General features: G+C 41.3%; 1 protein-coding gene across 1 annotated transcript in view; it reads right to left on the reverse strand.

The window, feature by feature from the left end:
• PRIM2 (primase (DNA) subunit 2) overlaps window positions 1-15028 on the reverse strand; it is a gene marked incomplete at its 5' end in the record, with an annotated part of 329364 nt that overhangs the window by 114346 nt on the left and 199990 nt on the right. The window contains 2 exons of the mRNA XM_019520338.1: window positions 8754-8939; window positions 11333-11405. Of these exons, the coding sequence (XP_019375883.1) occupies window positions 8754-8939; window positions 11333-11405 (259 nt within the window). The remainder of the gene's footprint in view (window positions 1-8753; window positions 8940-11332; window positions 11406-15028) is intronic.

Here is a 15028-nt window from a genome sequence, read left to right on the forward strand (position 1 = left end):
ATAACAATACCTCTATCTTTTAAAAAAGCTAACATAGAATATATATTTCTGAATACCCTCAGTGACAAATCTTCCAAAGGCTAGGTGTTTCAAACAAACACAAACTCTTAAGGACATCTGGACAAATATTATCACAATTTACTCTACTTTGGAATTTCTCAGATAAATAACTTTTACTGGCATAGGACTACCAACTTCCACCATAGCACAGGATGGATTCTATAAAGTAGTTCGAAGCATACTGAAAGTCCTGATGTCAACAAACAAATGCTCTAGTCTCCATTAGGCAGAAAAGGTTCTTTGGTTAAATCTGATATCTTTTATTAGGCCAACTCAAATAGTTGGAAAACCTCTTCTTTGAAAGCTTTCAGGTACAAATACCATTCGTCAGGCTGAGGAAGCATTTGCAGTTGGCCTGTGCTCTTCCTGGATGGAATAGTAAAGAAGAGCACAGACTAACTGCAGATGCTTCCTCAGCCTGACGAATGGTATTTGTACCAAACGCTTGCAAAGAAGAAGTTTTCCAACTATTTGAGCTGGTCTAATAAAAGATATCAGATTTACCCAAAGAACCTTGTCTATGACCTTAGACCAACATGGCTACCACCTATACCCTTGTCTCTGTTATAAACCTCATAATCTGTACAAACCAGAAGTAGAATGTGAACTATGAAGATATTTTACACTCCACTATACTTTATGTATTTTGTGTTTAAATTTAGCTGTAGTCAGGTCAAAATACCACAAAATAAAACTGTAACCGACTTGACTGAAAGACAGAGTTTAGACTCTGCTAGTGCACCTGCTTCAAAGCTGGTGGTGTTTGCTTGAACCAGAACACTAGCATTCATTTTAGTGTCCTTCCAGTTGATAAGGAGGATTTTCCAAAGATATCACTGACAGTAACATTCCAAGGCTTTCAGGTGTTTCTGATATGTTGTCCAACTTAATAACAGGGTAGAGATGACAACTGCCTGGTAGATGAGAAGTTTAGTTTGTGTCCTGATGCCACGATCATTGAAGGTATGATTATTTGCAAAAGGAATAATTTAATATTTCCCCAAAGAAATGTATTCAGTTTTCATCCCCTTCACTGATCCCTGACATTTCATCTTCCTTCAAGTTTCTGTTCCTGTCATTCAGATACCAAGTACAGATCTGAAACCAATTATAACATGGTAACAACTATTTCCACTGTAAAGTAAGTTGTATAATTGAAATACCATATTTTCTCCCATTCTTCACACCCCCAAAATAAGACGCACACCTTGTTTAGGGGAAGACAGAATGAAGAAAAAAAGGGTTTTCTAGAGTTATGCCCATACACAACAGGGTCAAAACCTAATCTTCAGTTCACTCATCCTCCCTTTCCTACTTAGGCAGAAGATTTCAACCCTTTCGTGGCTGAACTATCAGCAGTACTGGGCTGCTCACACAAAAGCTGAAACTAGCTGCTGATGAAGACTGGACTCCATGGGTATATCTAGGACTTTCAGAAAATACTAAGAACAGCCAAACAAGGCTGTGAAATAGAATACAGACCAGGAATACCAAACTAACAGCAAAACAATCAAAGAAAGACAGTTCTAAAAGAACAAATATACTGCCCATCTTTAAGAAAAACGAGGGGGAGGATCTGGGAAACTACAGGCTGGTCAGCCTTACCTCAATCCTCAGAAAAATCATGGAACAGGTCCTCAATGAATCTCTCTCTAATAGAGGTGTACCGATACAGTAGTCTGATATTGGAATGGCACTGATATAAAGAAAACTGACAATATCAGAAATCAGCCTGATGTGGCTAATAATTTGGCTGATAAATGTCTGTGCATGAGTGCAGCCACAATGCAGCAAGGAGCATAGCCCAGCAGCATGGAGAGCAGCATGCAGCTGGTAAGTCTGTTGTGGTGAAAGGGGAGGGGGAGGGAAGAGGTGTGGGGGGAGACACAGATCAGTGCCCCTGCAGTAAGGGAGGGAGTGGGGCAGGCAGGGAAGAATTGCTGTTGGATCTGTGCAGGGCGGGCCAGGCAAGCTACAGCTGTAGGCTGCGGCAGGTGGCGACGGCACTGGGAAGGGGATATGGTGAAGTTTGGGGTGGCTGCAACCTCTTCCCCACCTCCCCCCGTAGCCTCCCTCACAGTGCTGCTGCTGTCGAGTGCAGTGCTGCAGCCTGCCCAGCCCACACAGCACAGATGTGGGGGCACAAGCCCCCCCAGACGAGCCATGGCTCCATCCCGTGCCTCCCAGGGCAGCACCTACCACAGCCCCAGCCCCATTTCCTCCCTCACTGCAGGGAGTGTTGATCTGCCCCCCACACAAACACACACACCCCTTCCCTCCCCCTCCCCTTTCACCACAACAGACTTACCAGCTGCACACAGCTGCTTTGGAAATTGAATCCGTATCGGTCAATATGCCTCCCTAAAAATTGGCTATCAGTATCAACCCCCAAAATCTCTATCGGTGCACCCATACTCCCCAAGCACTTGAAGGAGAAAGTGATTACAAACAATTAGCATGGATTCCCCAAGGACAAGTCATGCCTGACCAACCTGATTGCCTTCTATGATAAGATGACTGGCTCTGTGGATTGTCCAAGCTCAGGGTAGTAATCAATGGCTCAATGTCTAGCTGGCAGCTGGTACCAAGTGGACTGCTCCAGGTCAGTCCTGGGACTACTTTTGTTCAATATCTTCACCAATAAGATGGAAGATGGGATAGAGTGCACCATAGCTTGGTATCACCAGCAAGTTTGCAGGTGATACCAAGCAAAGGGGGAGGGGGGAGTAGCAGATACACTGAAGGGTAGGGTTAGGATTCAGAGAGACTCAGCAAGTTGGAGGACTGGATCAAAAGATCTCTCATGAGGTTCATCAAGGACAAGTGCAAAGTCCTGCACTTAGGATGGAACAATCCCATGCGCTGGTACAGGCTAGGGACCGATTGCATAAGAGGGAGCTGCAACTCAGCTCTGCAGAAAAGGACCTGGGGTTAAAGTGGTCAGTAAGGTGAATATGAACCAACAGCATCTTACAACATCTCCATGCTTCTATTCTAGGAAGAAAAAAAAAATCAGCTTCCCTGCTTAAGACACCCACCTCAATTTTGGAAGGCTAATTTTGAGGGGAAAGGTGAGTGCAGTGAGTGAGTAAATATAGTAAAGCATCCTCATGCAAACGAGTTGCACATGTTTTGCTCTTCTGTCATTCTTGGGTTATCATGGACTTTTTTCCCTTTGAGGTCTTATTCACTACATTTTATAAAATATTTTGAATTTTTTTGCTTTTGATTGAAGGTGTAGAAAAAGTTATTTTTCAGTAAATAGCAATAGGATACAGGAGAATCAATAACAGAATTTTTGTTCAGAATTAGATTATATTTTATAATTAATTACATTGAAAAAACACAATGCTGAAAGGTCAACACCACAAAGCCTTAGTAGGGTGAAACTGGGGTGTGTCTTATCCCCCAGGTTCTTTAACATCTACTTTTCATTCCTGCTTCTTCATTCATTCAAAGACACAATGCTGGCATTTATCTTCAAACTAGACTAGATGGAGGCTTGTTCAACATTGCAAGGTTTAGAATGAAAACCAAGGTGAAAGAGCTGGTTCTGAGAGATTTTGTGTTTGCAGATGACGCAGTCTTGGTTGCCCACAATGAATCTTCCCTGCAAAATCTCTTGGCCAGATTTTCTTCATCATGCAAGAGTTTCAGTTTGACAATTAGTCTTAAGAAGACTGGGATCATGCACCAAGGGTGGAAGAACCAGTTTCTGACATAACTCAGGAGGGTAAACTGTTTGGCGTTGTTGACAGGTTTTGCTACTTGGGTTCTACAATCCGTAGGAATCTTGACAGAATTAGAACTAACAGAATCAGAAAAGCAGCTAAGAATTTTAGGCTGTTACAGAAACATGCATGGTACAAACTACCAACTAAGGTAAAGATGTGAATCTACAAGATTTGTGTATTGTCATTCCTGCTTTATGATTTAGTGGACTACATATGTTAAGCACAGCAAAAGGCTGAACAGCTTCCACAAGATCCTGAAAATGAAGTGGGAAGACAATGCCAAACACAGAGGGGCTAGAGCATGCATGACTGACACACTTAGAAACCACTATCAAGAAGAGGAGGATGCAATGGTTCAGCCATGTCAGAAGAATGGGAGGAGACCACATCCCAAAGAATATTTTGTACAACAAGATTTGAGATGGCTCTAGAAAGTGGGGTTGCCCTTTATGGTGGTGCCACAACATTTGCAAAAATTATATGAAGTCAGTTAACATCAATGTAGAAAGATGGCAGGAGTGCACAGAATGCCATGCTATCTGGAGGGAACATCTGGCACTGTAGCATGAGCAGAACTAATGTAGCTGATGTTAACATAGAGTGTAATAATAGTGAAATGTAACTATGTTAGTCTTGTCTTGTAAGCAACTTGAAAACTATTTTGTATCCTTCTGCTTGACATAAGTGAATGAACTTTGCATAGCCTTTATGTATGAGTGTGTGTAAAAGGGTGAATTGTGAGAGAATGGCACAGAGATGGGAGAAGAAGATTCAACTATTTATGTAAGCAACAAGGCGCCAATTGTAAGTTACCAACCACTAACTAACAAAGGGATTCTTCAGCCGTTTGAAGCTTGAAGGCACAAAGGAGATAACAGAAGAAGAAATTCTGCCAGACGGGCAACAAGAACACTCCAAGGCTAAGATAAGCTGAAGACAAAAGAAGAACAACTGCAAAAACAGAAGCTGGGTATGGAAAAACCCCAAAGCACTGAAACAAAGGATGCCAATCCCTGTAAAAGAACACTTTGAAAATGCCAAGTTGGGTGAGTCTCTTTCTCTACTGCTGTTTCATCAGAGCACAGATGCATCTGTTCACCCTGCTCCAGCTGTTATCTTTAAATCTGCTGTCTTCAAATCATTATTATCTACTCAATAAGCCCGGGCTGGCCACCCTGGGCTGATACTGAGCAACTATTGCTGGTAACTATATCTGGTGTATGTGTGGATGAAATAGTTTTTGTGTGTATGCCTGTGTGTATGATGATTTGTGTGTGTTTGTATGAATGGTGCACCTGAACCTTTATGCCTAACTCATGTAATCAATAAATGCGGCACCCTGCCTTATCCCCCTTTATAAAGTCTTGCTCGTGTTTTGAGCAATTGGCAATTTCTGTAACAGCACTGGGTGCAGCTCAACATGAAGCAGCTTTGATCCTGAGCATGGAAGCAAAGTGAGACAGGAAGAAGTGGTGTGCTGTAAACTTGAACTCCAATTCAAACAAAACATGGATCTGTAAATTTGTAACAAGCTATATCAGTCTCAAATTAGGCTTGTCAGCCACAAGTGGCTCAGACACCAGACTAGACCTCTTTCATGTACACCATAACCCAGAGGATCGAAGGTTGCCTTTTATTATATGGGGAGAACAGAAGCACAAAGAATGAAGCCAGGTCAGATAGTTGTATTCTGCAAGTGAAACTTACGTTACTGAGGCTGCTTGCAGACATTAAGGGAAAAAAAGTGCTTTACTGGAAACAGCAGCACATCCTTTCAACCCAGCTCTGCAGTGTCTGCATAGATTGGGTTCTTCAGCGGGGCTCTCTCACACTTTTACCTAAAACTGAGTCAATCAGCTACTAGATAAAAGTGCCAAACAAGCCCCACTAAAGTACCCATCTATACAGATGTTGGGTGAGCTGGGTCCAACAAACATGCTGCCTTTTCTGGCATGCACTGGGCTTGGCCCAGGAACACACCAAGTTTAAAATAAAGCACAGGTTTGGTTTTTGGTTTTAAATGTCTGCAAGCAGCCTGAGGTGGCAGACATAGATATAGATATGCTTCTATTCAAATGCTGGCCATTTTGCTTGAGATTGTATTTTGGGTTAGTTTTGGATCAACTGGATATACTGAAGGCACTAGTCATGCCAAGGCATCTAACAGGGAGGCTGGCATTTTCCACCTTTTCAAATGCATCATCAGAGGTGAAACATTAATTTTCTACTGGTTCAGGAAACAGCAGATTTTTTGCAATAACCAATTTTATCATTATGCATTCCTGCTCTTAGAGGGGAAGAGCTGGACACTCTGTCTATACGTTACACAGCAAAGAAATGAAATGAAGAGACTCAGAAATCTAGGGGCTTACTCCATTACTCAAAGGTTTTGTGGTTACACTAGGTTGGACCTACTTCCATATCTTCCATATCCATTTCTCCCCTGCCTTCTACTTCCCCCATCTCCAGCCCTGTGCCCTGTTCCTGTTCTCTTGCTTCCCAAGCTCTTGGCCTAACGTAGCTCCTGCTTCTGTTAGTCTTTTTCCTTAACCATTCCTTCCTCCCACTTTCCCTATATTGGAGCCAGGTAGCTTCCTCCTCCACAGTGCTTGGGCATCTGCAGTAGAATCATTCAGAGCACAGAAAATCATCTCCCTAAACTTTGTGTCTAGTACATGGCACCACAACAGTACCCAGCAATTTACGACCAACCTAAGGGAAATTGCTGTTCAGTGTCTACATCCTGGGATTACCGTATACATGGTACAGATAGAATTCTCTAATAATTTAGCTCTCAAGTGAAAAAAGAGCAACTAATCATGTATACATTTATATTTTTCAGAGTTATGATTTAGTCAAAGCTGACAGAATCTTTACAAAAACAGCAAAAAGGCACACACTCCTTCTGCCACCCCATAGCCAAGACAAATTTCAACTCCCTATGCAAAACTTCTCAACACACACACAAAAAATGAAGAGTTTTTGAACACAGCCAGAACAACATTTTTCTCTAAGCGTGTTTTTTGGAAGTTTCTGGACCATTTTAGCGGTATCTTCTAAAAATACTCAGCTTGAGGCAAGCACATAAAATGGGACTCTTCAGCCTGAAAAACTAAAGTTCAGCAAAATAATACGCAATTGATAATGGAAAGTATTAGGCAACTCTACACATAGGTATCAGAAATTGCACTCCCTATAATAAAGAGAAATCAATTAAAATGTTATTACATGAGGTATTTACATGAAGGAGATTCTTATGTGCTAGTCACTAACTCACTTATTTGTTTCATTTAAGATATAAAAGTGGAATCTATTATTAATATTAAACTACCATGCCAGAAATAAGGAGTTGAATATATCTAGAAATTTTATACCATAAACACAACTCTCAGCACTACCACAATAATGTTGACATTGTGATTGTGTGTATCCACTCCTGTAAGTCTGTGGGTTAAAGGAGGGCTGCTGAGCTAGAAAGTCCTGAAGCTGTGCATTGAAAAGGCAAGAATAAAAACTAAGATGGGCCTAGAAAGAACGGAAAATGTCTATGCTTTTTAGAGCATTGCTTGGGCAAAGAATTGGGACCAGAAAAGGTAAAAAGCTTCTTCCTGACCAAAGAAGGATCACAGACATGATTAAAAATCTGCAGTGGAGTTAGAACTACTTCCAGCTTTTCTACAAGCCTGATTGCACATTCTCTTTTTTATTTGTTCTGTGAGAAGGAAAAAAAACACAAAGAACTGTTCGCTTGCTAGAAGGCTTGCTATTTTATTTATTAAAAAAAGAAGGTTTCCAAAGCACCAGGACTAGCTAAGCACTATAGTATACTGACTTCTGCTTCTGAAGACGGAAGGAAGAAGTATTATGAATAAAGTTCAGCAAATGAAGTCTGACAACCCTCAGTGCACCTTGATAATAATATTCAAGAGAAGACTGCTAGAATCTTTCTTGGCTAGAACTTCGATATCTAGACTTTTTGGGCCAGATGCCAAGAACTTGAGTCTGCAATTTATGCATTGCTTCTAGCCCTGTTTCCCCACAGCAGGGATAGTAGCCTTTATTGTACTATTTTGGCTGTTTAAAACCTGTGCCTTAAAGGCATCATATATTCCTTTACATTTCTCTCTGCTGTGCCACCTTCAGAAAATTTAATAATGGCTTACAACACTGATGACCACTGCCTATAGTGCTGGCCAATACTGTTTAACAATTTCTTTATATTCACACTTCTATCCACATCCAACTGTAGTCTCTCGTTTTAGACTTAAGATTGTTAGCACCTTGAGACAGAGATCTTCTGGTTGTGTTTGTACAGCACCTAATGTAATTGGATTCTGATCTATGAATGGGACTTATACAAACACCACAAGGATTACTCTCAAGTTTCAGCCAATAGATTTTTATGGCAGCTTGTTTACCTGCTTAGTGGAATGACTTGGTATAGGGGTGTCAAGCATACAGTCTCCATGGCCACTGAAATCCAGGGCATAAAGCCCCAGGTAGGCAATGGTGGGTGAGTGACAGCTGCATTAACCCTTGCAGCTACCATTCTCATTTGTTACATCGCCATCCTACGGTCCACGGGCAGGGTAAGATAGAAATCCCTTAATATGATTACATTACACTTGCACACCATAAAACACACCAATTGGTTTTCCAGAAACTTAAATAGTAATGTGCAGCTAGTTAATTCTAATCAGTAAAGCCTGAAGGGTTTAGAGCCTGCCTTTTTTTTTTTTTAAAAAAGGAGCTGCACTTTTTTTTAACATGCCTCACAACCAGGGTTGGTAGAAAAACAAACCTATAACCAATGGAGTAAGATACTTAAAAAGGACATCATCATGCCTTTTTCACTAATGTTTTAGAAAATGTATCCATTTAAAATTCTAAAAGGAACTGTGGTATGAATTACAGAGCATGTATTAATTCTCAAGCTTTTATATTTAGCCTTTCAGTTACCTTGTCTGCATCTATTTTTCCTCTAATAAATTCTGATCTCCAGAATTCCAGAGCTTGTTCCAGCGTTAAGCCAATTCCCTTTAAGAACAGGCCATACTGCATACGACCTCCATGACGGAGATGATGGTTTTCTCGTAGGGCTTTATGCAATTGCCGCATGCAGATAGGGTATGATTTAACAGAGAGCTGCAAGAACAAGACGAAAAACAGACCAGTTAACTTGAAGAATACATGTTTATTGTCATAACTAAATTAACTCCAAAAGGAAAGGGGATGGGGAGGAAAAATATCACCCCCCTCCCCTCCCCCCCCACAACTGTAGCTAACAAAAATGTGTCCTTGACCCTTGAAAAATCCAATAAATCTTTCACGGCCATAAAGATAAAAACATAATAAAGGAACAAGGTGAAAATATTTCAATCTCTTCAATTACTATATCACGAGAGTTAAATCTGTAATAGGAAATATTTTACCTTAATTACCCTTTCTTCTCAGGAAAAACCCCACCAATCTATTACAATGGGTCCTACTCCTGTTGGCAGTTTCTTGGAGACAGAAACTGGACCTATCCATTAAGGCAAACTGGCAGTGACTAAACCTCTCAAGGCCAAGCAGTCAGCCAGTTTGAGATAGCACTATGAAGCAGCTTTAGAAGTCTGTCCTTTAAAAAGTTTAGTTTAGCTACTAAGAGATAGGACACGAAATGTACACAATCACTCCAGTGTCACTTCAGAATCTATGCCAATTACCAAAGAATTTTATCTATAAATTAGTGCCTTTAAAGAAAGTGAAAGAGGCTGCATACAACAGTTAAGCCTCCTGTAGGAGCTTCTGCCAGGAGTGTTGAACCTATAGATCTTCCTGATAGAATTTTTTTTTTTTCCAATAGCATAAGATAAATGCACAGATCCATTTAAAAGGAAAGGTGAAAAAAAGCAAGACCAGGTGGCCACCTTATGTGTGTCTCTGAATGTTGTATATGATCCTTCAGACCTGGATACTTCCATGGTACCAAATGAACAAATAGAGGGGGAAAAGTTTCTACATGTGAAAGCTTCTAAAAGTGCAAATTAGTCATCTAATAACTAAAAGCTTAAATCATTTTGTTTTTTCTTTCACAGCAATTCTTCTAAGAAATTTTCTAGAAGAGAGGACACACTACTGCTCTATTGATCAAGAAATGGCACTATCTTCTATTTTTAATATTTTAGGCCTGTTTTATATCTTTTTTTTGCTTGCACATTAATTATATCCACCTGTGGTAATAACTTAGTGCGAGGAGCATCTACACATGCGCTTAACTGCACAGTAAACTAATTTGCTATGATACAGAGCATCACAGTCTACATGCGCAACGGTATTAGACAGCAGCAAACTAATTTTCACTGCCATAAGATAGTGCTGTCAAGGGCTATCTTATGGCAGCGAAAATAACTGCACCTAAATGCATGTATAAAAGCTGACCTGGGCATACATTGTGCCCAGTCAGTAAGGGGCCAGACCCCTTCCTGCAGCCTAGCCACAGAGCTCCTGACACTGGGGCACTCTTATGCCCCAGCCAGCCCCTCTGTCACCTGATGCCATTTCCCAGAATCTAGAACTGACTTCCGGGGCCCCCTGCCAGTGCAGGGCTGCTCCACCCTAGTGCAAACTGCACCAGAGTTTAATCACATGATCCTAATGGCACGTGTAGATGCACCCACTATGTACTACTATACCAGGGCTGTCCAACTCGTATAGTAACACCTGCTGTAACGGATTTACAGACTTTCCCTGTGGAAAAGAGTATTAGAGTCTACAAATGGAGCAAACTCTCAGATGGTAAAAAATTGTATCAGTCAATTTATTAATGCCATAAAAGAAAAAACAGAATAAATCTGAAGATTAAATTATTTTGATCTGATTGAGTATTGTCATGATATTCGCTTTACAAGGAAACGATCATTGCTAAAAAGGAACAACTTGAAGCCAGTCAATTTTAAGAAAATGAGTTAAAGTCATTTTTGTTATTAATATGTTTCTGATTTCCTCTGAAGATTGTTGTTTTACAATCAATTACCATATTCCATTTTTTAAATGCATTTTTCTTTCCCTTGTAATGTGAAAGGCCAAGAAAAATAACATGAGTATTGGCTGATTACAAAGAGAAAATGGAAACTGATCACACACCAAATGCTGTTAAATGTACATTGATTAGAATGAATAAAGAAAAATATTTTCTTAAATTTCTTTCAGTTACAGTAATCTTAGCTATAAATCAGAACAGGAGGCAAAATTGCACAGTAAATTACAATAACCAACAACTACTCCATTCTAATTTTTCATAAGTCAAACCTTAAGTTTTACTGTATTTTACTGCATTTATATATTTCAATTCTTTTCAACAATTCCTCAGAACATAGCTTGGGAACTAAGAGAAAGCAAAGTTTTAAAGACAGCCTGTCTGCACAGAGAACAAAGGCTTTGAAAACCAGTCATACCTTATCAGATACTGAGATGAAGTTTAAATTGTTTCTAAAGAATCGTATGAAAGCAACAACAAACATATATCCTCCAAATGTTAAGCAAAAAGTACTTACAGCATCAATCTGCTCTAGTGAAATTTTTCCAGTATTTTTTTGTGCACTGTAATCTGGGCCAATGTAGGAATGGCTGAAAGAAAAATGAAATAATGTACTACTAAAACTGACCACTGCAAAAGGACTTTTTGCTATTTTGTAGCAATATAAAGTTAATTTTATCAGCTGAAATGATTTTAACATGGAAACAAGAAAACCATTCTGACAAATATAGAGATATCCTTGTAAATCTGATTTAAATTAAACAATAAAAATCAAGAGTAGGAAGTTATTTTGTTGGTAGTGTTATTCTGAAGAGGGTAAAAAGATGCATGAGAGTTGAAAATTAATGAATTGTAAACAGAGTTGAAAAATAATGAGACCCTGTGATAACAATGTAATGAAAAAAGGAAGTAAATTAAAACCTAATTCACATATTGAAAGAATGTGAGTACATCTATACTGTAAACTGCAATATAACTGAGCTACCTTTAAACCAGCTGGTTCAGGTACTGAGAGAATACAGGCACAGAAGCACATATCTCTACATGGGCAAATTTACCCTGCTTCACAGTAAGAGGATCTACATCTTACAGAAACTTGTGCTCCAGGGATCATAGAAGGATCCCATGGATTTATCTAGGAACTAAATCTGGAGCCTGGCTTTGCATTCCTTTCTATAACAGTGTGGCAGTGCTGTGTTTGTGCCTGCCACTTTAAGAACATATGGCAGGCCATGGAGTAGCAGGCAGATGAATTCAGGCCCAATTAGGCAGTCACCTGACCACACGACTGCCTGACTGGAGGAGGGCTGGGCAGGGAGTGCATAAACTCAGATCCTGGGAGCAGAGCCCACAGTTACATCTGTGGAGCCAGAGAAGCAACATCTCCCAGCAAAAAGATTGCAGCTCCTGGAACACCTAGAGATCAGAGTAGGAACTATGGGGAAGAAGGAGGTTCCTTCTGGTCCTGGGTAAGACCTGAAACTGCACCCTGCTCGGGTTGGATGGTGTGGTGGGACTGCGTGTGGCGAGGCAACCCCTGGAGCTGCCAGACCTGTGCCTCCTCAGTGAAAAATGAGGATGGGGTGCAGGAAAGCCTTAGCACCCACTGCCTTGTGGGTCACCCCGCAGAGGGGGAAGGCTTGGGGCCTAAGGAACGAAAGATCTGGAGAGCAAGTGAGTAAGTGAGGCAGCCCAAAGGGCTGCACAGAATAGGGCCTGAAAGGTGGTCTCAGGGACTGCATAGAGTAGGGCAGCATGAGTGTGTGGCCCAGAGACAGATCGGAGTATGGTCCAGTGAGGGGCTAAGAGGGAAACTGAGGCCTGCATGGGGCCAGAGGGAAAGTGCAGCCCAGTAAGGGTCTGGGGGAGTAGTAAAGAGAAATGGAAGCCATCTGCAAGGCATGGGACATGGTATAGGGGTGGCTCAGAGCCAAATAATTGGCCCAGAACACCAATGTCAAAAATTGACGGCCTCCTGCATTTTTACATCAATTCATTTTTACATCAAAGGCATGGCAGACGAGTGAAGGCAGACTGCCCTAAATGGGGGGAGGGCATTGATCTCTTTGGGTACCTGGGGATCCCCCATTACAATCAGGAAGTGAAAAAATTACAAAGCAAGCATTTACCAGGGATGTTAGACTCCCCTAAACAATAAAGGCACATAATATGTCTATCAATAATGGACACACCACAAGATGGATACAATTTATACCCCAGAGACCTAGGAGAAGCCATAACAATGTGCAAGAAAGGAGGGCTGGAGATCCTGAAAAAAGAGGGAAAAAAATCATATAAATAAGGTCTGGTTCATGTTCACAAGACTATCAAGTCTCACAGAGTTGAAAGCACCACAAACTGCACACCAGGGGAAGCTTGAGGTCTCTTTAATAGAACAAAAATATCAAAAGAAATAGGAGACAGAGAAGAAAAAATTAGAAAGGAAGAAATACCGTACCTCTCAAGGTGGACACAAAGTTAAGATAAAACAAAAATCAGGCCAAGCACTATCTGAAAAGACTACAGAAGCTCTCTCTCAAGTCCAGGTGGTCTGACACCAACAAATAGGGACTTCAGAAGCACAAACTTAGAAACTAAAAGTTAAGAGATGTCAACTGGCTTCAGGACCATATCTAGAATGGTAGATATTGTACCATATCTACACAATTTGAATGTATGAACTTACCGTAAGCCAGAAATGACTTATCTGGAACTTGAATCTGATGCAAGAGAGAAGAACTTTAATACTCAGTCTTAAAGACAAAGTAGTAAATGAGGGTAATGGTAGGGTAGCCTATGAGACTAGTAACAATGAAAATTATCATATCTGATGTAGAAACATAACCTAGCACTAATTTACTATGATGAGGATGAAGGCAGACAAACAACCTCCATTCCAAAATGTGAAAAAGCAATTTCTGTAACAGAGATCTTTGATGAATCTGCTAGTTTGGAGATAGTGCTTTATGATTTGAGGGCACCAAAAGCAGTCTGACACTGACAATCTATAACTCGGCTGTCCAAGTTCAAAGTACCTAAGGGCCATAGGCTCAAACACTGTGAAATGAGCTACTATTTTCACTGACTGATTTTAAATATTTTTAAAAAGGACCTTTTTCATTCTTACAGATTTTAGGCCAGAAGGAAGTGCAGTCCAGTGTGACCTTTGGCCAAGAAGGCCTTTGACATTGTTTCTCACCCCATTCTCATAAAAAAACTAGGTGACTGCAGCATTGATGCCTACACAGTCAAATGGATGGCAAATTGGATCAATGGTCGCACCTAGAGAGTGGTGGTGGACAGGTTGTTTTTGACCCAGAGGGATGTAGGCAGTGGAGTTTCCCAGGGCTCAGTCCTTGGGCCTGTGCTATTCAACATCTTTATCAGTGACTTGAAGGTGAGCATGGAAAACACGCTGTCCAAATTCACTAATAACACAAAGATGTGGGGAAAAGTGGGCACACTGGAGCAGAGGAACAGAATCCAATTAGATCTAGACAGGTTACAGAGGTGAGCAGAGGAGAATAGAATGGAATTCAATGCAGACAAGTGCAAGGTGCTGCATCTAAGGAGAAAGAACCTGCAACATACCTATAGGCTGGGGAACACCCTTCTCAACAGCACAGTGGCTGAAAGGGATCTTGGAGTCATTGCTGACTCCAGGATGGACATGAGGCACCAATGCGAGGAAGCAGTCAGTAAGGCTAACCACACCTTGTCATGCATCTACAGACGCATCACAACCAGGTCCAGGGAGGTGACCCTTCCCCTCTATGCGGCATTTGTTAGGCCACAGTTGGAGTACTGCGCCCAGTTCTGAGAAGCACACTTAAAGAGGGATGAGGCTAACCTTGAGAGGGTCCAGAGGAGGGCCACTCACATGGTCAGGGGGCAGCAGCCCAGGCCCTACAAACATAGACTAAAGGGCCTGAATCTACTCAGCCTCCCCAAGAGAAGACTATGGGGATCTGGTGGCCACTTATAAATTCACTGGAGGGACCAGTGGAAAAAAGGTGAGGCTCTGTTCCCATGGGCACCACCCTTGGGCAGGGGGCTGGACTCGATCTTCCAAGGTGCCTCCCAGCCCTAATGTCTATGAAATCTATGAAGTTAACTCACAGTCCCCTCAGTATCCCAGGACGCTTTGCAGCCCTAGGCTGAACTATGCTATCTGCTCGAGCTGACTGAGAAGGAGGTGGGGGTGGAAGACCCT

Source organism: Gavialis gangeticus, unplaced genomic scaffold (genome assembly GCF_001723915.1).
Source record: "Gavialis gangeticus isolate Ggan-Ray unplaced genomic scaffold, GavGan_comp1, whole genome shotgun sequence".
Lineage (NCBI taxonomy): Eukaryota > Metazoa > Chordata > Crocodylia > Gavialidae > Gavialis > Gavialis gangeticus.